The sequence below is a fragment of the Microtus pennsylvanicus genome, chromosome 7 (assembly GCF_037038515.1).
Source record: "Microtus pennsylvanicus isolate mMicPen1 chromosome 7, mMicPen1.hap1, whole genome shotgun sequence".
NCBI lineage: Eukaryota > Metazoa > Chordata > Mammalia > Rodentia > Cricetidae > Microtus > Microtus pennsylvanicus.
The window spans coordinates 116,585,836-116,610,031 of NC_134585.1; the positions used below are offsets into that span (position 1 = coordinate 116,585,836).

Sequence of the window (24,196 nt, forward strand, 5' to 3'; positions counted from 1 at the left end):
TCAGAAACCTAAAAATGCAACTGCCATTCAGAATAGCAGTCCAAATTGGGTCCAAAGGAAACTAAACCATACCCACGTCACTCTCTTCATAGTAGCCAAGGCAGAACTAACTGTCCACCATAGATGACTAGATAAAGATCACAAGGCACAGAGCTGTAGGATACTGCCTAGCGGTTAAAGCCCGGGAAGGTTCTCTTTCCCTGGGGGAGGTGATGTAAGATTGCCTCTTGTCCAGCTGGGCGGCATCAGCACTCACAGATTTCCAGGCAGCCATGAGAGTGAGACTTGACAGTGCCCTGTGCTGCCAGACCTGCTTGAATAGAGCGGCCAGTGAATGATAAGAATTAGTCTGCTTTTGAGTGATATCGTTTATATTTACTCTCTCTCTCTCTGTATGTACTATAGCACATGTGTGGACGTCAGAGGACAACTCGTGGGAGTCAGTTTTCTCCTACCGTGTAGGTTCTAGGGATCAAGCTCTCTCACCACACGTGACAGCAAACACCTTTGCCCATTGACTGGCTTGCTGGCTTTCAGCACTGTATTTATTTATTTATTTTATTTTAGTAAGTTGGGTTTATTTTGCCCCACTGAAGACTAGTGAAGTGTTCAGAGCATTTTTAAGGTACACTAGGATAAGCCATGATGTTTGGTAGATTAAGTATGTTAAACACATTTTTCAACTTGGGATGAATTAGCAGGGACCTAAGCCCTGCTGTGCGTCCAGGAGTGTCTGGAATATGAAAGATCACTGTCCCGACTCAGAATTCAGATTGCTGAATACCTCGATTGTAAACTCCAGTTTTTCTTCTTAAGCAGCAAGTGAGCTACACAGACTCTTGCAGCCATTTCTCCTAAGACGAGTGAAAGCCCAGGTAGCCACGGAGCTTCCCAAGAAGACAGAGGTGGTGATATACCATGGCATGTCAGCGCTACAGAAGAAGTACTACAAGGCCATCTTGATGAAAGACCTAGGTATGGGGATGCGTCTGTTCAGAAGCCGAATGAGTGTGGTTTTCATGTAGGAAGTGTGCAATCATCAGGCGCTCTCCCCCTCTCCAGCAAGGAGGGAGTGGAGATGCTGGGTGATTCTCAGGTCTACCACAGTGAGTGTGGCAGTGTCTCAGACTCCGTCTCCTCTGGCCCCATTCCCCTTGCTGCCTTGAAGCAAGCACTTCTAAGTACTCTAGTCCTGCCCTCTGTCTTTCCAGCCCATTGGAGACTTAACGAGCTGCAAAATGCTGTTGGCTCAGATTCGCTGAGGAGGGAGAGGCAACAGCATGACCTCTTGATTTCCATTTTATAGTTGTCCCGTGCCTCTGGATCCGTTACAGTGGGAAGATCAGATGTCTGAAGAAAGGGTACTCAAGTTCACTACATCCAACTTACGGTTTATTGTTCCTTCTTAAAAGAGAGAGATGGCTAAGCAGTTTCACACAGGTGTCCAGTTTAGTCTGAGCAGTTACACAGGGTTTGAGGTCCCGTGTGAGGCTCTGGACTTGGGAGGGTGGGTTGCTCTGTAATCCATCTTTCTTGTGGTCTTTACGATTTCAGATGCATTTGAGAATGAGACGGCAAAGAAAGTCAAGCTGCAGAACATCCTCACGCAGCTTCGGAAGTGCGTGGACCACCCGTATCTGTTCGATGGTGAGAGTTGCGGGGCTCTGCCCTGCCACGTTACCGCTTTGCTTACGGTCCGTGGCCCAAACCACGGTGAGGCATGCCCTTCACCCTTGTTCAATCCACTCAGATCATGTTTTTCTTTTCCTTTTCAACTCCAAGATCCAGTCACAGATCCTGCGTTGTGTTTGCCCCATCTCTTTGTTCTCCCGGAAGGTGGACACGTTCTTAAGGTTTTTTTCACTAACTCATTTTTCTCAATGCATTGACGGTTTTGGAGACTCGAAACCAGTGGCTCTACAGATCTGAGTGTTTCCTCACAGTTCATGTCTCCTTGTCTTGAGCCCACTCAGTCAGCCCTTCTTCACCACATTATGGGTGTACCGGACATCTCTGTACTGGCGGTTGTCTAGTGTCATGGTCCAGTCAGTCCCTCAGAGACTGTGGCAAGGGTGCCATTGCTTTCTGAAACACTCTTGGTCTCCATGGAGCACTTCGTCTTGCCTGCCTGCCTCAGCTGTCCCCCTGTACTGCCCGTGTCCTACTGATGTCTGTGTTTCTGACCACATCTGCCCCCTGTACTGCCTGTGTCCTACTGACGTCCGTGTTTCTGACCACATCTGTCCCCTGTACTGCCTGTGTCCTACTGACGTCCGTGTTTCTGACCACATCTGTCCCCTGGACTGCCCGTGTCCTACTGACGTCCGTGTTTCTGACCACATCTGTCCCCTGCACTGCCCATGTCTTACTGACATCGTGTTTCTGACCACATCTGTCCCCTGCACTGCCCATGTCTTACTGACATCGTGTTTCTAAGTGCCACCTTAGGCCTCCACCTGTAGATTAGATTTTAATTTTCTTTTTCTTTTCTTTTTTTTTTTTGGATTTTTCGAGACAGGGTTTCTCCGTAGCTTTTTGGTTCCTGTCCTGGAACTAGCTCTTGTAGACCAGGCTGGCCTCGAACTCACAGAGATCCCCCTGCCTCTGCCTCCCAAGTGCTAGGATTAAAGCCGTGCGCCACCACCGCCCGGCCTAGATTTTAATTTTCATTTAAGCTGGGACCTTTGTTTAAATTTTTTTCTTTCTTTCTTTTTCTTCCTTCTTTTTTCTCTCTTCAATTTTTCCTCCCCCTCCCCCTCTCTGTTTTGAAGTAGGTCTCACTGTGTAGTTTAGCTTGGCCTGAAGCTTATTCTAAGTCCTGACTAGCCTCAAACTCGTGAATATTCAGTCCGCTTGACTCTGCATTAGAAGTGCTGTATTAAAGGCCTGAGCCAGCACACCCACCAAAGCTGGTAATTTAAAAATATGCTCTTATTGGAAGCCCAGGGACAATCCTAGGACTTCTGGGCACGTAGTCCCTATCGTAGGAAGGCCTAGTGTAGAGGTTTGTTGCAGTCAGGTAGAGTTCCTAATGCTGCCGCTGTTTAAACAATTCATGGACTCTTAATCCAATGCACATTTGGCTTTTGTTTGTTGTAATGGATGGGAACTTGTAGATTTTAAAAGCAGCTCTCAGGTAATGTAATTCTGACCGCTGCCTCATACCTCGGAATGTATATGCCATCTCTGAACTGTTTTTGGTTCACTTCTCTAGAGAGCCTGGACTCTAGTTTAGGTTTCTTGCCTATAACATCAAAGTTGGTTTGCACCGTAGATAAGCTTTTTTTTTTTCCTTTGAGGTATGTTCTCCTTTGTGATTGGTGTGAAGAAGTACTGAGGTTATCATACAAACAGATAATCATAAAATTCCTCAGCCACAGTTGAGCCTCGGCACACCCAGTGTAGGGAGTATGGGGTGCTTTGCCGGCGGCCGACAATCAGCGTTTCTCCTTGGGGAATCTGCTCCCAGTGTAGGGAGTATGGTGTGCTTTGCCCGTGGCTGATAATCAGCGTTTCTCCTCGGGGAATCTGCTCCAGTGTTGCACGTTAGTGGAAGTGGGTTCTTTCTTCCCTAGGTGTGGAACCAGAGCCCTTCGAAGTTGGAGAGCACCTGATTGAGGCCAGTGGGAAGCTTCATCTGCTGGACAGACTGCTGGCATTTCTCTACTCTGGGTAGGCAGTGGGTTCACACCCCTCTGAGCAAGTAACCATTGAAACCCAAGTGCTGACAGATTTCTCCAGAAGGACCCAAGTTTTCTTTCTTAATCAACCTTGATTAAGGTTCCACCTTCCATGGAAGGATGCTCCTGGCTCCTGCTATCCCATCCCCCACTTACCCCCCATGGTCATCCTTTTGTTTGGATTCCTATAGCTGTCAGTGTCCTCCTCTGATGTGCTGTCTGACTCATCAATGTTTGGTCACCTTATCACTCCAGCCTTGTCTGTTTCGCCAGAACAGAGATGGCGCTGATCTTTCCCTCCATGATTGCCCGTTGGCAGCCCATGTTGAATCAGTATCTATCATAGGGGCTCAGTTAATATTCCTTCTTGTTAACCTGTGGGTCTTGGTCTAACCTCAAGAGGATCTAAGGGGACATTTTTCCAAAGACACTGAATTAGGCAACAAAAGATCTTGTGTAGTAGTGTTTGGCTGATTCCTCCATGAAAAAGGGGGAATCTAGACAAACCCCAGATTCTTGAGGATTTCAGTTCATCCCTTTCAGACCCATCCTAGATATGGCCTGAGATTTAGCAAAATTGCCCACTAGGAATATGCAGGATTAATAATTGCATGTTAAATGATTATATGCCGTGCGGTATCTTATTGGTTAGAGTCAATAATGTATATCTATTTGTTGTACCCAAGGAATTTCTGAATTCTTTATGCCTGATTTTTTTTCTTTTCATGGACCCAGAAAGGTTATATGTCCAAGGTCACTACATGGCAGAGGTGAGATTAGAACCCCCCTTCCCTCACACACACATGCACACATTTGGGGCTGAGTCTTCCAGGAGTTCTCTTTAACTGTTGCTCTGAAGCACACAGAGACCAGGTTAGTTCTCGCGGCGAGAATTTTGTTTTGATGGCATTGTGCTTTATTCATGATGTTTTAAAGTCGTGCCCAGTTAAAAGGCTTGACTTCGTTCATTCTTTGTCATTGTTCTATTCATTATTGTTGTTTTGAGATGGTAGCTCACTGTGTAGCTCTAGGTGGCCTGGAACTGTCAAGTATACACCGCGTAGACCCTGTTGGCCTTGAACTTGAAATGGTCCTGCTGCCTCTGTCTGCCAAATGCTGGGGTTTCAGGCATGAGCAACCACAACCACACCCTTGTTTGTTTTTAGAAGGGGTAGAATTTTTTTTTTTTTTGATTTTTGAGACAGGGTTTCTCTGTTGCTTTTTGGTTCCTGTCCTGGAACTAGCTCTTGTAGACCTAGACCAGGCTGGCCTCGAACTCACAGAGATCCGCCTGCCTCTGCCTCCCGAGTGCTGGGATTAAAGGCGTGTGCCACCACCGCCCGGCTTGAAGGAGTATAATTTTGATTTTATTTTTTATGCATGTGGGGTATGCATATGTGTGTGTGTATGAGACACACACACATTCGGAAGTACATTTATACATACATACATACATACTGAGGCCAGAGGATAACTTCATGTGTTATCAGAAACACTGTCCACATCCTTTGAGACAAGGGCTGTCACTGGTCTGTAGCTCGCTCACCAGTTAGGCGAGACTAGCTGTGCAGCAAGCCTAGGGATGCTCCTGTCCCTGCCTCCTAGAGCTGAGATGCTGCGCATGCCACCACACCCAACATTTTTTAACGTGGGTTTGAGATCAAGCTCAGGCCCTCATCCTTGTGAGGCAAGCAAGCACTAAACAGACTGAGACACACACGCCCCAACCCCCGGCCCTTCACTTCATGAATGTCAGTGTCAATATACCATGTATGGGCAGTACCCACAGAGGCCAGAAGAGGGCATTGGATGCCCAGAATTGGAGTTACTGCTAGTTATGAGCTGCCAGTTAGGTTCTTGGAATGGAACCCAGCACTCTGAACTGCCCAGCCATTTCTCCACCCCTCGCTTCATTCGTAATCTGTCATCTTATGTTGTCCCTTTTCTTCTTTCATCATGTATCTTGGGAAGTGAGATGCCATTCGTCCCTTTCTAAAGTAATGCGTTTCTGAATTTTCAACCAAAGTAGCTGTAAATAATAGTAACTTTCGCCCCAAGTAAGATTAGGGATAAGCAGCTGACAGTGGCCATCAAGGTCTTGAGAGGTGTGTGTGTGTGTGTGTGTGTGTGTGTGTTTGAATTTTGCATTTTACTCTTTATACGTGTGTGTTTATCTTGCTTTTGGCATGAATGCTTGTACTTGAATGCATTGACTTTCAGTGTGTGCTCTGGCCCTTCTGGAGCTTCCCGTAGCCTGTGTGATTGACAAACACCCCTGGGATTTCTCCACTGTAGTTTAAGAACTGCCACTTTGAAAGGGACAGCGCCAGGTTTACTTGCATCCTTTACATAAAATACTTACGAGTTTCTGAGGAAGTCTTTAAATTATATTTCTACTTTAGTATTTCATTTATTTATAAACTTGGATTCTTTTTTTTTTCCAAAAGAATTTTGCTTGAGGGAAATATACCTTCAATATTTCCAGAATTGTCACTCTCTCCTTTCTTTCCTTACCAGGGGCCATCGGGTTTTACTTTTTTCCCAAATGACCCACATGCTGGATATTCTGCAAGACTACATGGATTACAGAGGTGAGTCCCCTTGTGCACCACATCTCCTGACTCATTTGTAGCGATACCAGTCACGTATGTAACGTATGTGACAGTCATATGAGGTGTGGCGCTTACAGAGGAAAAGTACGCCACAACGTGACTCAGAGTCAAAGGAAGACAAGACATGGAGAGTGGAGTGAAAACTGGCAGCGTGGGGAGATGTATGAGCAGACACACGCAGCCACATTCCCGCTGGCTATGAGGTTTCTGATTATGGCACCGGGGCAAATGCCATGGAAACGTTATCTGTATAACAGACATATCTCAGTGACAACTTTCCAGTCATGAAACATTTGCCTCAGCAGCCGACCCCTTGCTCAGACTCGCTGGACAGATGAAAGAGTAGAAAACCCACAATCAAATGGCAGAGAGGCTGGGCCGGTCGTTTCCATTAACAATAAGGAGTGGGGTTATTATATGAGCACTTTGCTTAATATTGCCGTACAGTGCATGTGAGATATTGGAAAAACCTGTGTCTTTGGTTGCTCTCAAGGCCCCTGGAGACGTGCCAGCTCCAGACCTTGTGGTTTAAGTTAGTCCAGACTGGGCCTCAGAGCTATACTTAATGCTCCTCAAATGCTGTGGGAAACCTAGGCCAGGGCTCCCTTGCAGGGCTCTCGGAGCACAAGAAGAGCTCAAGTTGAGAGCTCTCTTTGGGTCTGGAGCATGATGACAGGCGGGAGACCCTGCAGCTCCAGAGAAAGGCAAACACCGGGCCACCAGACTCCCTCCTCACCAGCTTCCGGACTTCTGCTTGCTTCTCACTGAATGCAGTTTGCCATGGAGCCGGCTTTCAGGATTGCTCGGGAATGGTTCAGAACTATGTACTCAACACCACTTCAGCTGCACTTAAGAGTAAAAATGTGTTAATGCCTTCTTTTATAAAATGATAGCATTGCCCCCCTATAAAGTTAGACTTTCCCCCCATGGAAATTATTAGAAGTGGGGATTCTGCCTGTGTACGAAAAGGGTAAGGCTGATGTCTGCTTTTGGACTAATTTTTCCCCCCAGAATCCTTGAAAAAGAATTAATGTTGTCCATTTTCTCCTCTCTTCAAGGCTACAGCTATGAGCGTGTGGATGGCTCTGTGAGAGGAGAAGAGAGGCACCTGGCCATTAAGAACTTTGGAAAACAGCCCATTTTTGTTTTTCTGCTGAGCACCCGGGCAGGTAGGCCACATGGGTTCTGATGAAAGCAGGCAACGATCCAGGAGAACGTTTACACCCCGACCATTAGTGCGTTTCCCTAATTCTCTAAAAGACAAGGTTATCAGCAAGGAGTTAAAAGGAGGGGGTTGAGGCCATCACCATGGTTGGTTAAGAGGATGGACTTCTGAAAGCGTGGTGACCGTTTTATGGCTCCTACCTAAGCTACCCTCTCATCAAGGAACTTCAGCTGAAGTCTTGAGTTCTTAGAAACGATCCTAACCTGCTTTGGCTCCTGGCCTGCAATGTCCGGAGAGAGTTCCATAGGAAGTTTTATTTATAGTTAAGGAGTGCAGCTCTTCCCCCAACTGTGATTTGGGGAATGAGATAGCTTCTCTGCTAGTTACCTTCCTCCAGAAATACTTCTCTAACCCAGAACACGCTTAGTGAGTAATTGCTTTAAAATGTGATTATAGTAAAATTGTCAGCTACTTAGAGTTTGACAATGTCTATATATAACTTCAGTCATAAATATTATCTCACATTTGGGATATGTTATTAAGAGGGTGATTTGTTTTATGCATTATTAAACAATTTGACATTAGCTTCTGGAAACATTTCTTTCTTTTTTTTTTAGATTCTGGATCATCCTTAAATCACTTTTTAACCCATTGGCTAGTCTTATTAATTTATTTCTTTAAGAAAACTTTTAATTTATGTGCATATGCCTGTTTTGTTTCTATTTGTAACATAAACATGCAGGTGTCCTTGGAGGCAAGAAGAGGGCATCTAATCTCCTGGATAGAGTTGTAGGCCATTGTGAACCACCAGATAGGGGTTTTGGGAACCAAATCCACGTTCTCATGCTTTTACCCACCTCTCCAGTTTCTCATTATCTTATTTCTTATAAATTGAAATCCTCCTGAAGCAGACAGGGTGAATACAGAGATGTGTGTTCCCCTATTAAAGAGAGATCAGCATCTCCACGGAAAGGGTTCTGTCTTATTAGGAAGCATTCACCGAATGATTAGTATGATAAGGGTGAATAAAAGAAGCTCTAGATGTAATCCTAGGTAAGGGGATTATTCTGTCAGCGTCTGCCTTATCTGTCTAATAAAGATAATAATGCATGATGTAATCAGCTCATGTCATCCTCTGTCTCCTGTAGTCTTAGACAAAGCGTAGGGTTAGGTCAGGTAGCCTCGGAAGAACAGTCAGTTCTATCTGTGATACTTTAAAGATTTCATCATTTCCCGACTCAGAGGACAGTCTTTTGTTTGAAATGTCTAACGTTAAGAAGGACGAGCCGTCCGCATTTTAGTTAATTTCCCTGGAGGACCCAGGGCAGATCCTGGAGGAGCAGAAGCACTGGGCACTGCCTTTTCCAGAAGCGTGCTGTCGTGGCTCGCCGGCCGCTGTGTGTTCCTCAGGTCTGCAGCAATCGATTTGTTCAGCAGTTCGTCCTGTGTCCAAAAGTTTCTGTGAATGAATCATATCGCCACCAGGGGGCAATGATAGCTCATGAATATGTCTCAAGCAGTTATGAGCAGAGCTTATTAAAAAGATACCACTCATGGGCTTGAGTGTAGCTCACACACGTGCCTGTGTAGCATGTACAAGGTCCTGGGCCCCTTTCCTGGTCCTGCAAAGAAAGTGGATCACCCTTTGGACAGAGCCGCCTTTCAGCATCGTGTGACTCCTAACCACCAGGCCACAAGGGCAGGGTCGGGGTGGGGTGGGGGTGATGCTGCAAATTTTTGAAGTGAAACAGGTACCTGGCAGGTGTTAGAGTGTAGTGTACAAACAGGAGCTGGAGCTGGTGTGGTGGAACAACCTGCCTTACTGGCTGTCAGGAAGAGTAGTGTTAAGGACTGCTCCAGCCCAGCAGTTGGAGGTCAGTCATCCTGGGCCACACAGTAGGACCCTGTCTTGAACAAAAAAAAAGGAAGGAAGGGAGGGAGGAAGGAAGGAAGGAAGGAAGGAAGGAAGGAAGGAAGGAAGGAAAAGAAAAACTATAACAGCAACCACAAAAGCCCAGGAAATGTAGCTAACAGGTTTAAGAACCAGACATGGACATGGGAGTCTGAACCTTAGCTCCTTTACCTTCTAGCTGTGCAATTTCAAATGATGTCTCTGTATTTCCATCTCAGTATTAGCAAAAGAGGTGAAAATGAATAGTTAGCGCCCATAAGTTTTTTGCGTAGGGCATAAGAGTTGATTTTCGTAAAATGCTCAGAACCTCGCTTGCAACTGGCAGGTAAAGCTTAAATGTATTAGCCCTGCTAGGTAACCTAGCCCCGCTCCGTAATCAGTCATTATCAGCTCTTTATTCCAGATTTAATTTTAAATATTCCTGCTTGTCTTGAGAGCCAGCTGGGCATCAGGAGTCCTTCTGAGAAGTAACCTTTAATTTAAGCTCCTGGAACAAGCCCTGTCAGGCCCCCTTGTTTCAGCAGCAATCTCTAATGACCCTGGCAAGAACCAGTCCGTTTTATATTAGTTTTTACATTAATCAAAGAAAAGACTGTAATTTGCCTTCATGGTTCTTTTAATTCCCGAAACCCATGGTCGCACCTCTCCCCTTTTCCTGTAGCACCAAAGAAAACCTAGAAAATTGCTGCAGGAGGTGGTTTGGTTTTCTCACGCCGTGCCTGGTGGGTGTGGATGCAGTTACAGGCGCTTGGCTAAGGCTTTCTTCAGAGCAGGGGAGGCAGTCTCCTGTTCTGCCCTCCTCCATCAGCATGTCAGCAATCTTGCAACCTAGCCTGGTCTGCAAGTGTGAGTCAGGGCTCTTCCCTTACAAACGCCCTCACAGATTGTCCCATGCTCACCGTCCTTTTCTGAAGGAGCGTGCACCCTTTTCCTTGTAGACTGTCCTAGGCTAATGTAGTCCAGTGTTTTAGGTCTGGGAGAGCTGAAACTGCTTCACGCTCCTGACTTGAGCATCTTCCTTTGCTGCTTGTCCCTACTTCCCCGTTCTATCCTGTGTGATGATTACATTCTCCCAAGTCAGGCAGTAGGAGGCCGAGGGAGCAGGTGTGACCATGCTGGGCTCTGGAGTTGTGGACGAGTGATGTTTGACTGACTTCAGTTGTTAGGGTGACCCTGTCTGGACCGTCTTTATTCTCCAGACTCGTGTGTGTGTCTCGGGTGACTCTCCCTTGCCTTATTTCCAGGTGGAGTGGGCATGAACTTAACAGCAGCAGACACCGTTATTTTTGTTGACAGTGATTTTAACCCTCAGAATGACCTTCAGGCGGCTGCCAGAGCTCACCGAATTGGCCAGAACAAGTGAGTGGGTTCAGCGTCAGTGATTTCCACTTCCTTGGTTTGCTAGACACTCCTGGCTTGAGAAGAAAGGAGAAACGTAGTCTTGGTGACAGCACCAAACAGGAACTGAGAGACCCCAGTACGAGCCCGGCTTTGCTGTTGGCTTCTGCAGCAGCATTAGTGGGTGGCACCATAGTCCAGACTCGTTTTGTTGAACAAAAAGCCAAATTATGAAAGGGTTAGAAGGAATCTTTAGAAGCTATTTAATTCAGTGAGCTCACTAAACAAAACAAACAAACAGCAACAACAACAACAAAAACCGGTCAACACCAATAAGAAATGAGCTCAGTGGTGTTTTTGTAGATTTGTCTTATATTGCTTTGTTTGGGTTTTTTTTTTTTTATCTTTTGGTCTTTTGCTTGTATATTATGTTTCCAATGCTTTTTTTTAATGAGTTTTATTTGTGTGTGTGTATGTTTCTTGTGTTTGTTCTTTTTTGTTTTTCTGTTTGTTTTATTAAGAAAGAAGGCCTGGAGTTGGAGGGGTAGGAAGGGCCTGGGAGGAGAAACAGTGGTCAGAATATATTATATGAATTGCCCCTGGGCCACTTGATGTTACAGAAATTTACCAAAAATTATGTGCTCGCCTTGGGCCTGAGGATGACACGTGCCTACAAGGTTTTCCTTGGCACAGATGACACAGTTCAGGTCACCTCCGCATCCTTTCGTCCATATCTGGAAGGCCGGATCAGTCTCCAGCTGTGCTCACTGGTGCATCCTTTCCTGATGTCCTACGCACTCATCACCGTCTGCTGTCACTTGACTGGCACACAGGTCTGTTAAAGTCATCCGTCTGATCGGCCGGGACACCGTGGAAGAAATCGTGTACAGGAAAGCAGCCTCCAAACTGCAGCTTACCAACATGGTCATGGAAGGGGGTCATTTCACCCTAGGAGCCGCGAGACCGTCCGCTGAGGCCGACTTCCAGGTTAGAATCTCTTCTTACCCATAGGCTCATCATGACTCGTTCCTGCGTTGGTGCCTGCTATTGTGCAGGGGACTTCAGGAGTCAAAAATAGGCTTGATAGGTACAGAGTAAAGGGAACAGGTGCTGTCTGTCTGTCTGTCTTGGATTTAAATCTGAGCCTCATTACTCCATCACTTCAGAGGTCTTTCTTTGCTTAAAACAAGGGTTCCATTAGTTTTATGTCTGAGGATGCTGAAAACAATTAGAGAATTAAAAAACAAACTAAGGTTATCATAACAGTTGATTCTGTACCTTTGTCTTGGTTTCTTTTCTTCTTGCTTTGAAAAATACCAGACAAAATCAACTGGAGAACGGGTGTGTTTTAGCACGCAGCTCAAACCCAGCATGTTTGGGAAGTCAGATCCACAGGAGCCTGAAGCAGCTGGTGACATCATATCCACAGTAAAAAGGCAGGGAGCCAGGAATATTCGGGCACAGCTTACTTTCTTTTTTTCCACACAGTGCAGGATCCATACTCAGGAAGTGGCGTCCCCACTTCCTTGCCGCCTTCCCATCTCAATCACCCTAATCAGCGCGAGTTTCTGGTGTGCCTGGAGGCGTGTGTCCAGATGCTCTCCTCCAGTGTGGGCAGACCCTTATCACAAACTCTGGGTTTTCTTTGGGCTTTGGTACCAAATGCAAAGTCAGTTGCATTGGTTCTGTATAGCAATGTTAAATATAAACATACCCAGATGTTGGTGCTTCAGTGAGCTATGTAAGGAGTTTTGACACTGTTAACAGCCTACCTTAAAGGTTTCCAAGTTCTGAAGGAGACTATCTAGAGTCCAATCCAAAAGAGCAAGACACAAGTGAACCTGAGCTATTGTGTGAGCATTTGCAGGGTTGGGAGCTGCAGGTGAGCGCTAGGAAATACCACCTGAGCCGTCTGTGCCTCCCATCATCACAACTAGTGGATGAGAGGCTCAGGGAGGCAGCGGAAGTCTCTGGGGAGTGCTGGTCTTTGCCAGAGTGGTGTCCATGGGATGCTGCGGTGGGAAAGCAGATTGCCAGAGGAGCCAGCCAGTGCTGAGATCAAGAGGCTTAGCTGAGAGAGTTGGGAAACAGCTGTGTCTGACTGCTCTTGCTGCTCCTGGAAAGCCTGTGATGATGAGTTGGTGAGAAGTGCCATAGGAAATACTTGAAATTACCATTACTCTTAGCAAAAAAATAAAAATAAAAATCAGACACTTATCCGTATTGTATTGTTGCTGAGATTGTCAGAGTCAATAACTGTGATAATCCTTTATCCCCATCTGCTTACCCATCATTCTGCTGTTAAAAGCTTGCTTGCTGTCAGCTGTGATGGACAGCAAATACTGGGTGTCCGTCAGAGAAGGAACGTCTGAGCCATTAGCAAGTCTCCCACATCACCTTGTTTTTTTTTTTCTTCATCAGAACTAATTGGACTTTTGTTTTCTCCATTCAAGTTAAGTGAGATACTTAAATTCGGCTTGGATAAACTGCTGTCCTCTGAGGGGAGCAGTGTGGATGAAGTAGACTTGGAATCCATCCTGGGAGAAACCAGAGATGGGCAGTGGGTCCCTGATGCTTTGCCTGCCGCAGCAGAAGGAGGAAACAGAGAACAAGAGGAAGGAAGTGAGTTGGGAACCAGATCTTACCGTCTGTGATCCATTTTGGGTTGATTTTTTTTTTTGTGCAGGGGGAGCAATGTGGGTCTCATTTTATTCTGCTGCCTGTGGGAATCTGTTTTCCCAGCACTCTTCATTAAATAGACTGGTTTTATTTTTTGTTGTTTTGCCCAAAGTGTGTTTTTGACCTCTGTAAGAATAAGGTACCTTTAACTGTTCGGGCTTCTTTCTGGGACGTCTTTTGTGTTCTGTGTGTCCACACAAATGCCATGTTGTTTTTGTATCTATGGCTCTGCAGTATAATTTGAATTTGAGTATTTTGACACCTTTGGCATTTTTTCTGCTATGCTAAGGGTTGTGTTAGCTATCTGGGGTCTGTATGCTTCCATATAAGTAAGAAATGTCGTTGGAATTTTGATGGGATTTTAGTGAACACATCAATTGCTAATGTAGCCATTTTTACAATATTAATTCTACCAATCAATGAGCATATGAGGTCTCCCTCCATCTTATAGAGTTTCTTGAATGAAATTCCTTAGTGTCTTTCACCTTTTCGTTGGATTTGTTTTCCTGGTTTCCATGCATTTGTGTGGTTTATTTTTCTGGCTATTGAGTTCTGTCTTTATCATACTATGATCTGATAAGATACAAGATATTATTTTTATCCTTTTGCATTTGGGAAGATTTGATTTGTGAACTGGGTGTAGTGGTGTATATCTTTAATCCCAGCACTTGGAAGGCAGAAGCAGGTGGATTTCTGAGTTAGAGGTCCGCCTGGGCTATGTAGGAAGACCTTGTCTCAAACAAGCAAACAAGCTGGGAGATTTGATGTATGGCCTGGGATATGTCTATTTTAGAGATTGCCCCATGGGCTGCTGAGACATGTGTATCCTGTTCCTGTCGGATGGAGTATTCCATGTGTTCTGTGGAATAGTTTAACTCTGAGGTGTCCGTTGTTTTTTCGTTTGGATGACCTCTCTCGAGATGCGAGTAGGTTAATATCTGACCTTTTATGTCGGGCTGTATTTGTTTTACTAATTTGGGAGCCCCAATATATAATATATATAATATAATATGTAGTGACCGTCTTTCCTCACTAATCTTGGTATGGGGTCGTCTTTAATCAGACATGAAAACGCCCACAGCACCTTGCTTTGTTTGTTTCCCTGACCGATGCCTTGTGTCCTTTGATTCTTAGATTGTGGTTGTCTACCAGCCTAGTGTATTTCTTGGAGACAATGGATAGTTAATTTTTTAAAATTTTAATTTATTTGCCAGCTAGCTAATCTGTGATTCATTTGTTGAGTTCATTTGCATTTAAGGTTGTTGAGATATTTACTACTGGTTGTTTTGGTTGTTATCTGTTCTTTACTGTGCCTGTTAGTGTTGGGAGTTTCCTCGATTACTCTGTTGGGCATGAGGGATTCCTTTCTAGTCCTCCCTTCTTCAGCCATTCTTCTCAGGACTTTCACTCTTGCCCTTTCATGACTGAGTCTCTCCCTTTCTCCTCTGTGTATAGTATTCCTGTAAGTACCTTCTGCGGTGCCAGATCGGTGGTCATGACCTGCCTTAGTTTGTGCTTGCCTTGAAATGTCCTCCAGCCCTCCCGCACCACGTCTGTATGTGTGCATGTGTGGGGTGTTATGTGCATGTGTGTATGTGGGTGTATAGATGCATGCGTGGATGCTAGAAGAAGGTATTAAGTGTCTCCCTGTTTCACCCTCATCCTTATTCCTTCAAGGCAGGGTCTCTCCCTGAACGCGGAGCCCCCTTTTTCGTCTAGGCTGGCAGCCAGCAAGACCCAGCCATTCTCTTCTCTCTGTCCCCAACAGTACTAAGGTTACAGGCATGCAGGGGATCATGCCCAGCTTGCTCGTGAGTGCTGGGATCCCAACTTAGATTTCCCATGCTTGAACCTAGTGTTTCTTTTTAAAGGTTTGCTTATTTTTATCTCACGTGTTTGGGTGTGTGTACCACATGCTTGTGGAAGTGAGAAAAGGGCATCGGGAGTTAGAGATGGTTGTGAGCTGCCGTGCGAGTGCTGGGGATCCATCTTGGGTCTTCTGGAAGAACAGCAACTGCTTTTAACCCCAGAGCCATCTCTCCAGCCCCTTATGTAGTGTTTATTGATCTTGTCTGCCATCTTTGATATTCTTTCTGTTTGATTATATTGGTTCTGCTGTTTTTGTTTGATAAATTGAAATTTTCATTTTCAACATTTCTATATTGTTTCCTTTTTCAAAATTTCTTTCCAAAAAAATTTTTTTTGAGCCATATTGCTGCTTTTCTCATCCGTTAAAGCTTTCCCTCTGTGTTGCTGACTTTTCTCCAGGTCTTGAACGCATCTATTTGTTCTTAACCTCTTTCAGGTCACAGAAAACCTTTGCAGTCTTGGTCTGGAGTTTGCCTTAGTTCGGTGGCTGAGCTGTGACTGTTGGGAGAGTCATGTTGCCTTGCTTGCCCATGTCTCTCATTTCTGCGTCCAGATCTCTCGGGCCATACAGCTGAGGATGACCAGTAGGTGGCTTCAGAGTTTGATCTGCTAGCTGGCCTCAGAGCTGTCAAAACCCAGGGTAATCTCAGCTGATGAGATCTGTCCTGGGCCACCAAGGGCAGGGCTGTCTCTTCCTGTGCATTTCCAAGGCTGGACCCGTCTTCTGCTACTCCCCTGCTTCTGCTGTCAGTGATGGCCCTCCTGCTGGCCACAGCTGCCCCTCAGGGCCTTCTCTCCTCTGGGTTGTGGCAGGCCACACCGAAACTCCCCCGCCTGGGTCTGTTCCTTGATCTCAGACCCGTGGATTCGTTCCTTTTTGATCAGTAGTCTTAACATGGCATTCAGGCTGCTGCCTTCCAAGTCATACAATGTGACATGGTGGGCTTTCTCTCTGAGGCTACGCTGTCGGCTGGAGGAATCACTGTCTCACCAAAGCCTGCCGTTGGATTTGAGGCTCGTGAGGACTGTGGTCTTGTCCTGAGTGTCCGCTAGCTCACCTTCATGAAGAGGTTTCTGCCCTCTCCAACCCCCACTCCCACCTGCTGGGGGACCTGCCACACTGAGGTGGCCTGCCGTCCTTAGCTCTTCTCTGCTAGGCCTGCACTTCATAAGTTTCCAGAGCTCCTCCTCCTCTATTTCTGTCTTTGGGATAAAGTCTTTCCCCTTCCTGTGACCGCAACACAGAGGCAGCCTCTAGTCTGCCATCTTACCCCAGAGTGAACAGCTTACCTCTGCGTGTTTTAAAGATTTATTTGTTTTTATTGTTATGTGTGTGAGTGTCTTGCCTGCATGTCTGTCTGTGCACCACATGCATGCAGTGCCTGAGGAGGTCACAAGATCCCCTGGAACTGGAGTTAGGGACAGTTGTCAGCTTCTGCGTGGATGTTGGGAACTGAAGAAGGTCCTGCAGTTCTTTAGTGCCGAGCTGTTGCCCCACCCGGAACGGTTTACATTTTAAACCCAGCATATATGATAAACAGTGCAGGTTGTGTTGTGCATTTGACATGTGTGTAGATGTTCCCCTCCCTCCTGGATTTGGTCAATGCTCTGAGGTTTTGAATTTGAAATGTTTGTTTGTGGTCTTGTGTATCCCAGGCTGGCTTCAGATTCACCATGGAAGCCAAGCATCATTGGCTTTGAAATTCTGATCCTCCACATCTGCTGCCAGAGCTGGGATTAGAGGCATGCGCCACCGTGCTGTTCTGTGGGGCACTGGGAACTAGGTGCAGGGCTTTGTGCCAGCTGAGCCACACCCACAGCCCCCTGGAGTGTTTTTGTGTGGAGAATGTGCCCCGTGTCTCATGGCGATTGTCAATGATTGTTTTCCTATCCCAGCAGCCACAGGAAGTCGGTGATTCTAGCTCACCTGCCTTCTGCCTGAGAAATGGTACATTCTGTTTTGGGTGGCAGGTGGGCTGGGCACGTCTGCTTTGGGCATTCACTTTCGTTTATCCAGAAGCGGATTTTCCATCACCTGCTTACTCTTTCCCTTTGCCCTGTGGTGAGAAGGAGAAAGTTACCCCACACCCCAGCACAAACACACAGAGCCCGGTGTCTTCCAAAATATCTGGCTACATCTTCTTTCTGGTCCTTTCTCTTCCTTAGTAGTCATTGCTCTGGTGCCCCTGTTCTCAGCCCATCCTCACTGCCTGCTTGCCTGTTCAGTGTGCGTCTGGCCTTCTAGTAGTGTGGGCATTGGTGCTGACCCCACTGGTCCGGATGCCCGTTTCTCTGTTCACTTGCAAATGGGAGTTTATAGTATTTCCTGACTCTTCATTTTGTAATAGGCATGGACCGGCGAGATTTTTATGGGATGTGTGGAGAAACCAGAATTCGGACAGCTGGCCATTTCAGGTGCTCTGACGTCTGCCGTGTTTTATCTTTAAATCCCCGCATGATAGCAACGCATTCATGGTCTTCAAGATGCTTTCCGGTCTCTGTTTTAATTGTATGCTGCTGTCATTTCAGGGGCATAATAGTGCCCCCGATTCTTCTTTGAGAATATTTGTTATACATTTAGAATGAATATTACAGGAAGGGCTTTTGAAAAGATTCCTGCCCCCAATATTGCTTCTTTTTCTTCCAGGTTTTTTTTTTTTTGAATCTTTTGTTCTCATTGGTAGTTTTCTAGAAATGCCTGGTGTCCCGAGGCTAACAGCAGCAATGCTGTGAGCAGATAGGTGGAGAGGTGCTCCGGGGCCTCACTCCAGCGCTAAGCTTGGTGAGCCAGATTTTGCCCTGAGGGAACCTTCCTACAGACTCCTGTTTGAAGTCTTTAATTGGCCAGGGTCAGAGACAAATTCTCCCCTACCGTCCATGGAGAGTGAGGGGTTGAAATAAGCTCAGTGGTTTCAGCTGAAGAGGAGGGTGCAGCAGAGGTTGTGTTTCCAGCATTTGGTGGCTCATATTCTCTGAGGTCTCCGCCTGTGGTGCTCTGCCCTGTGAGTCCCAAGCGTTGGCCAAGAGGGTCTGTTCTCATGGGTAACTTGGCTGAGCACCCGGGCCCGCTCCCATGGCCCTGTTTATCCATTGTTCCTCCAGCCACTCTATGTTCTGGGGAGAGTGCTGACCCTTTCCACGTCCTCTTGCCTCATTTGTCTTTCTTAAAACCCCGTTTCTGTCAGTGAAGGTTTCAGGTGAGGGGGGAGTAGATGCACGTGGCCATATTTTTAAGTTATATTTGATTACCTTAAATACCAAAGCTTACATCCATTTCTCCACTCACTTAGATTAATTCCAGCTTATTTTTTTTTCAACATTTGCCAGAACAAAATAAAACTGCAATGTTTTCAGAAAGATCATTACACTTCTAAGTCAACCCGACTGCTAAGAAAATTATGTATTTTTAGACAGGCCAACTGCCAGGAGAAAAGAAAAAAAAAATCCCCCATAGGATTAACATTTGGAAACTTGTCTTTGATGAACGGGTCTAGCCTCCCTGTGTGCTAGGTGACTGAACAGACAGGGGTTTTGTGAGGGTCTAGGCAGTGATTCTTAACATTCCTAATGCTGCAGTCCTTCAGTACAGTTCCTCACGAGGTGGTGACTCCCAACCATTGCTACATCATAACTGGTTTTGCTACTGTTGTGAATTGTAATGTAAATATCTGATAGATATGCAACCCCTGGGGGTCGCCACCTACAGGTTGTGGACCACTGGTGTGGGGTGTGGTTTCAGCCTCTTGGCTGCGGTATGAGGGTGCACGATTTAAAACAGCATCCATGGGTTTGAAAGACTGGCCATTAGCGCAGCCGCAGTGCAAACCCAAACACGACTGGTTTATCTTGAGTGCCAGGGTCTTTGAAAGGCACATTTCTGTTAGAAGTTAGAATTTCGTGGTGTATGTAGCTACATATGTTGATGGTGTTTTGACACTTCTCAGATCTTTATTTTCTTTTCCACTTGTTGATAGAGCGGCTCATTGGAAGCCCCCTGCTGATTTAATTAGCAAATGCCAATTAGAATTACAGCTGGGTAGAGTTTGGTACAAGTGTGAAGCAATTGATCTCTTGGGAATGAAAATGTTTTGCTTTCATACTCTCCAGGGAAAACATACTTATAGCTGACTTCACAGTGCTCTGAAAACACATTACGTGGTAATGTGTGCTGCTAGGCTCACTTCGGCTTTCGGCCGTTCTCATCTGTTTGTGGCTGCTAACCATGGATGGTTCTCGCTGGATTCCTGGTCTTAACTGTCACCACCCTCACCGAGCCTTTGTCTCTCTGCACCTGGCCTTAGAAATGTGTGCTGTACCGTGCCAGTGCTGAGCTGGGTGACTCACAACCGCGTGCAGCTTCAGCTCTGGGGTGTTTGACACCCTCTTCTAGCACCCCCAGGCCCTGTACTCATTTGTACAACCCCTCCCACATGGATACACACAATTAAAAATAAAAATAAAATCTTAAGAAACAAAACAATGAGATCTCACAGAGGCCAGAATCCTCCTTCACCCTTCAGCTGTGGGAGCTGAGGAGCGCCTCCATCCCTGTGCATGCTCGGTTAGCCAGGGCGCAGGGGAGAGGCAGGAAGGTGCAGTGTGGAAGCTTCAGCGCTGTAAATGCAGGGATCATCTGTGATGCTTCATTTTCTCACACGCTGCACCATTTGTTTCTGTAATATAGAAAAGCAGGGAGCGGGCTGAATATTAAATGCGCGCTTGGCATTAAGAAGTGGGATTTATTACAGAATCTTCAAGTCAGTGAGATTCATGCTGAGGAGCCGAGTCGGGTGAATGAGTGAGTGGCTGGAGATTCAGCAGGGTGAAGGAATTCTCCAGTCATTGGTCATCAAGGATGGACCGACTGGGTTATGAACCATGTTCTGTTCTACGAAAAGAGGAATACAGGACTCCTATGTAGAACTTAAAGATGTTCATGACATGTAATAGGCTGGTCTTGGCTCATTTTTTAGAATATGGGCCATTTACTTGTTCACCTGCTTTGAATAGCATTGATCCACTTCCCTGTCTGACATTTCTTTCTTTGGTTTTGTGTTCTTAGAAAACCATATGTACTTGTTTGAAGGTAAAGATTATTCTAAAGAGCCCAGTAAGGAAGACAGAAAGTCATTTGAACAGCTGGTGAATCTTCAGAAAACTCTTCTAGAGAAAACGAGTCATGGGGGCCGGTCGCTCCGCAATAAAGACAGCGTAAGCGACACTGTTTTTCTATAAAACCATAAACTCCGGGGCCACATTGTTCTCTGTGGATGGGTTGTTAAGAAACAGGAGTGTGTTGACTGAATATAATAAGTGACTGACTTTTGTATAAAAACGGAAGTGTTCTAAAAGCATTGGTCAAGCCTGGGAGGGCTGAGAGATGGCTCACTGCTTAGGAGCCATTACGGTTCTCAGGAGGCCCCAGGTTCCCAGCACCTACATGGCGGCCCACATTCTTGTGTAACCCCAGTTCTGGGGGATCCAACGCTGTCTTCTGGACTCCGTAGACTCCTACACACACACACACACACACACACACACACACACACACACACACACACGTATGCATATATGCAAGTAAAGCACTTATACACATAAAATACAAAATAAATCTTTTTTTTTTTTTGAGACAGGGTTTCTCTGTAGCTTTGGAGCCTGTCCTGGAACTAGCTCTTGTAGACCAGGCTGGCCTTGAACTCAGAGAGATCCACCTGCCTCTGCCTCCCAAATGCTGGGATTAAAGGTGTGCACCACCACTGCCCAGCTAAAATAAATCTCTAAAAGACATTAAGGACTGACAAGATGTTTCAGTAGGGAAAGCACTTGTTATGCAAGCCTGACAACCTGAGTTTGATTCCTAGAACCTGTGGTAGAAGGGCAGAACTAACTCCCAATGGTTGTCCTCTGACCCCCTCACTTAAGCCATGACTGTTTCTCTCTGTCTCTCCCTCCCTCCCCCCACTCTCTCTCTCTCTCTCTCTCTCACACACACACACACAAATGACAAATAAAATAAAAACTTATCTAAAAACATTAAAAATTGAGCATAGTGATGCAAGCCTATAATCCCAGTACTTGGAACTGGAAGCAGGAGGATCAGGAGTTCAAGACCAGACTAGCTCCATAACAAGTTCAAGGCTAGCCTGGCATACATGAGACCCTGTCTCCAAACTTATATCAAGAAGTGAGTATGTGACTTCATGCAAGGAAAAGCAGCTCGCGGTCCTCTTGAGCCGCCCCTGTAGGGATCGCGTTGTTACAATAAAATAGCACATCTGCTATTGGCATTCATGATAGGTAAGAGGATGGCAGTCACAAATGTCACATGATGTTCCAGTGCCTGGCACTGCATGTATGTTCTCTAGAGCCGTCACTGGGTCTGAGCTGCTGAAACTGACCTGTTTCAAGGGGAATCGTGTGATGCATTTATAGACAGAGTTGTGTTAAAACTGTTTAAACTAAAACCGGCTTCCTACAGACTATGACTTCAATCAAGAAAGGAAGGTTAGCTGGAAGTACTTGTTCCTCATGAAATGACTGACTGCCTCACTAATGCATTGACTGAGTTTAGTGGCCATGGTGCCTGTGAGGGGTCATGTGAACCCGTAAATTACAGCGACATACTGTCAGTGCCCACCACACAGGCAGTGTGGAGATGTTTTGTTCCCCTTGCTTCTGCACAGAGTGCTTCAGAGGAAGCTTGCAGAGAAGCAGGCAGGCCCTGACCTTGCTGACTGTGAGTCTTTGCCTTCCTAAGGTTCTTATCCCAGGCCTGACAGAAGGGCCCATCAAAAGGAAGAAGATCCTGAGCCCAGAAGAGCTGGAAGAGAGACGGAAGAAAAGACAGGAAGCAGCAGCCAAGAGGAAGAGACTAATGGAGGAGAGGAAGAAGGAAAAAGAGGAGGCTGAGCACAGGAAGAAGTGTGTCTACTGTATACCAGGCTGGGGTCCCTACTGCTGGTGGGGCGTCTTGTGTAGTGAGCCCACAGCTGACATGGTTTTAAAGCCAGAAACCCGTGACCACTCCAGCAGTTCTTATGGTAGTCAGAGTGTATTTGTAAAGATTAAATTTTTACATTTAGTCCTCTGTGCCAAGGTAATGGTGCATTGCATTAAACAAGAATTTAATTACTTACCTATTTGTTTATTTTGTGTGTGCTACAAACTACGGCGCACACACATGGAGAGGTCAGAGGAGAACTTGCAGGAGCCCCTTCTCTCTCCTCACCCTATGGGTTCCTGGGATTGAACTCAGGTTCTCCGGCTCTGAGGCAAGCACTTTTACCTGCTGAGCCCTCTCGCTGGCCCTGGACTGGGAATTTAGAAAGGTTTTGTTGTAGCTGTGTGGTGAGGAATTGTTTAGTTGAGCAGCCCCTTCCAGCTGTGTTCTTACAAACAGGCTCCTTGTAAGCTTAGCAGGGTAGCAGTTAGGCCAGTCACTAAAACTTGCTTGTTTACACTTAAGTAGAAAACTTGGGTGGGGGCTGGGAGATGCCGTTCACAGTGCCACTTGTCACTGCCTGTGAATAGATGGCCCCAAGGGGTCATTAATTGCTTCCCTTTCTGGTCTGGTGAAGGATGGCCTGGTGGGAATCCAACAGTTACCAGTCCCCCTGCCTGCCCTCAGAAGACAGCGAGCCTGAGGACCTTGAGGACGGAGAAGATGAGACTTCTGGCGAGCTAGATGATGAAGACCTAGACTCAACCTCCATCAAGTATGTTAGCGGTGACGTCACCCACCCTCAGGCTGGTGTGGAGGATGCTGTCATTGTGCACTGTGTAGGTACGAAAGTGGGACCCTGGAAGGGTAAGGTCAGACATGACCTAAGAGTGATGACCTCAGGGCAGCATTGTATGGTCAAGGGGCGTGGCTTTTAGCTGTGAGGCTTGACTCTGTCCTTTACTGGCTTGAGTTATCCAACCTCTTTGGGCCGAAACTTCCTTACTTCATATGGGCTCTTGGTGTCAGCTTTATCTTCTGCAGAGTATATTTAAGAGGGTAAAATGAGGTGACGTTTGGAAAATAAATACATTCTCTGTGGAAAAGCAAAATTCCAAGTGTGTCCCCGCTTGTGATCATCACACTAACTCCCCTGGAATCCTCTTTCGTCTGCAGCCACGTGAGTGCCGTGCAGACGTCTGCTCCTCAGGGTGCTCTTCCCGGTCCCTGGGCAAAGCCTCTTCATCGTTTCTATCTTATCCTGTCCCGTTCTCCTTCACCGCGCATTTTGTCACCTGACATGATAACATATATTTGTTTATTTGACTATCTCAGTGCATTACAAAATTAGCTTCCTGGAGCAGGGACTTTTGTTATTGTTGCTCACTGGTATAAGCCTGGTGCTTTAGAGCAGTGCTTGACATGTAAGATGCATGAGCCAATATGTGTAGAATAAATGAGTATAAATACAAGGTTTAACCGGCTGTGCTGGTTCCAGCTTGAATTGAGTCCTACGTTTCCTCCTCCTCACTGTGTATGGGCGTGTGTGCTTAGGCCTTCCGGCGCCCACTCCACTGCGTCCGTCTCCTCTGTAATCTCCGCCCCGCGTCTCACCTCCAGTAGGTCTAGACACCTGTAGGTTCTTGCTGAACGCTTCATTTCTGAGATTCCTATTCCGACTCTTTCTGACACAATGGCCAAGTACACCGTCTGGAATATTTCTAGGAGATTAGATAGATTTCCTTCTCTAAGAAGTCATTCCCCCACAAGCCTGTCTTGTGTGCCTTTGGACTGGACTTGCCTCCTGTCAACCAAAGCTTTCTCTCTCTCATCAGATGATTCTGGCCGCTGGGGCAGAGGAGGCTTGTTCACGGCTCTGGAGGCACGATCAGCCGAACCAAGAAAAATCTATGAGCTGGCTGGGAAAATGAAAGGTAAGAAGCGAAGAGACGAGAGGGTCAAGGACAGCATAGGACAAAATCCTGCGTCTGATGGGTTAGC

General features: G+C 46.2%; 1 protein-coding gene across 2 annotated transcripts in view; it reads left to right on the plus strand.

Moving 5' to 3' along the window:
• Chd1l (chromodomain helicase DNA binding protein 1 like) overlaps window positions 1-24,196 on the plus strand; it is a 50,907-nt gene that overhangs the window by 20,923 nt on the left and 5,788 nt on the right. The window contains exons 8-19 of one of the 2 annotated variants that reach the window (XM_075981828.1): window positions 820-975; window positions 1,555-1,647; window positions 3,576-3,672; window positions 6,198-6,271; window positions 7,351-7,461; window positions 10,614-10,728; window positions 11,541-11,694; window positions 13,161-13,329; window positions 20,318-20,466; window positions 22,013-22,176; window positions 22,833-23,038; window positions 24,031-24,129. In XM_075981828.1, coding sequence (XP_075837943.1) covers window positions 820-975; window positions 1,555-1,647; window positions 3,576-3,672; window positions 6,198-6,271; window positions 7,351-7,461; window positions 10,614-10,728; window positions 11,541-11,694; window positions 13,161-13,329; window positions 20,318-20,466; window positions 22,013-22,176; window positions 22,833-23,038; window positions 24,031-24,129 — 1,587 coding nt within the window. The remainder of the gene's footprint in view (window positions 1-819; window positions 976-1,554; window positions 1,648-3,575; window positions 3,673-6,197; window positions 6,272-7,350; window positions 7,462-10,613; window positions 10,729-11,540; window positions 11,695-13,160; window positions 13,330-20,317; window positions 20,467-22,012; window positions 22,177-22,832; window positions 23,039-24,030; window positions 24,130-24,196) is intronic. The other variant, XM_075981827.1, reaches the window with a different exon arrangement.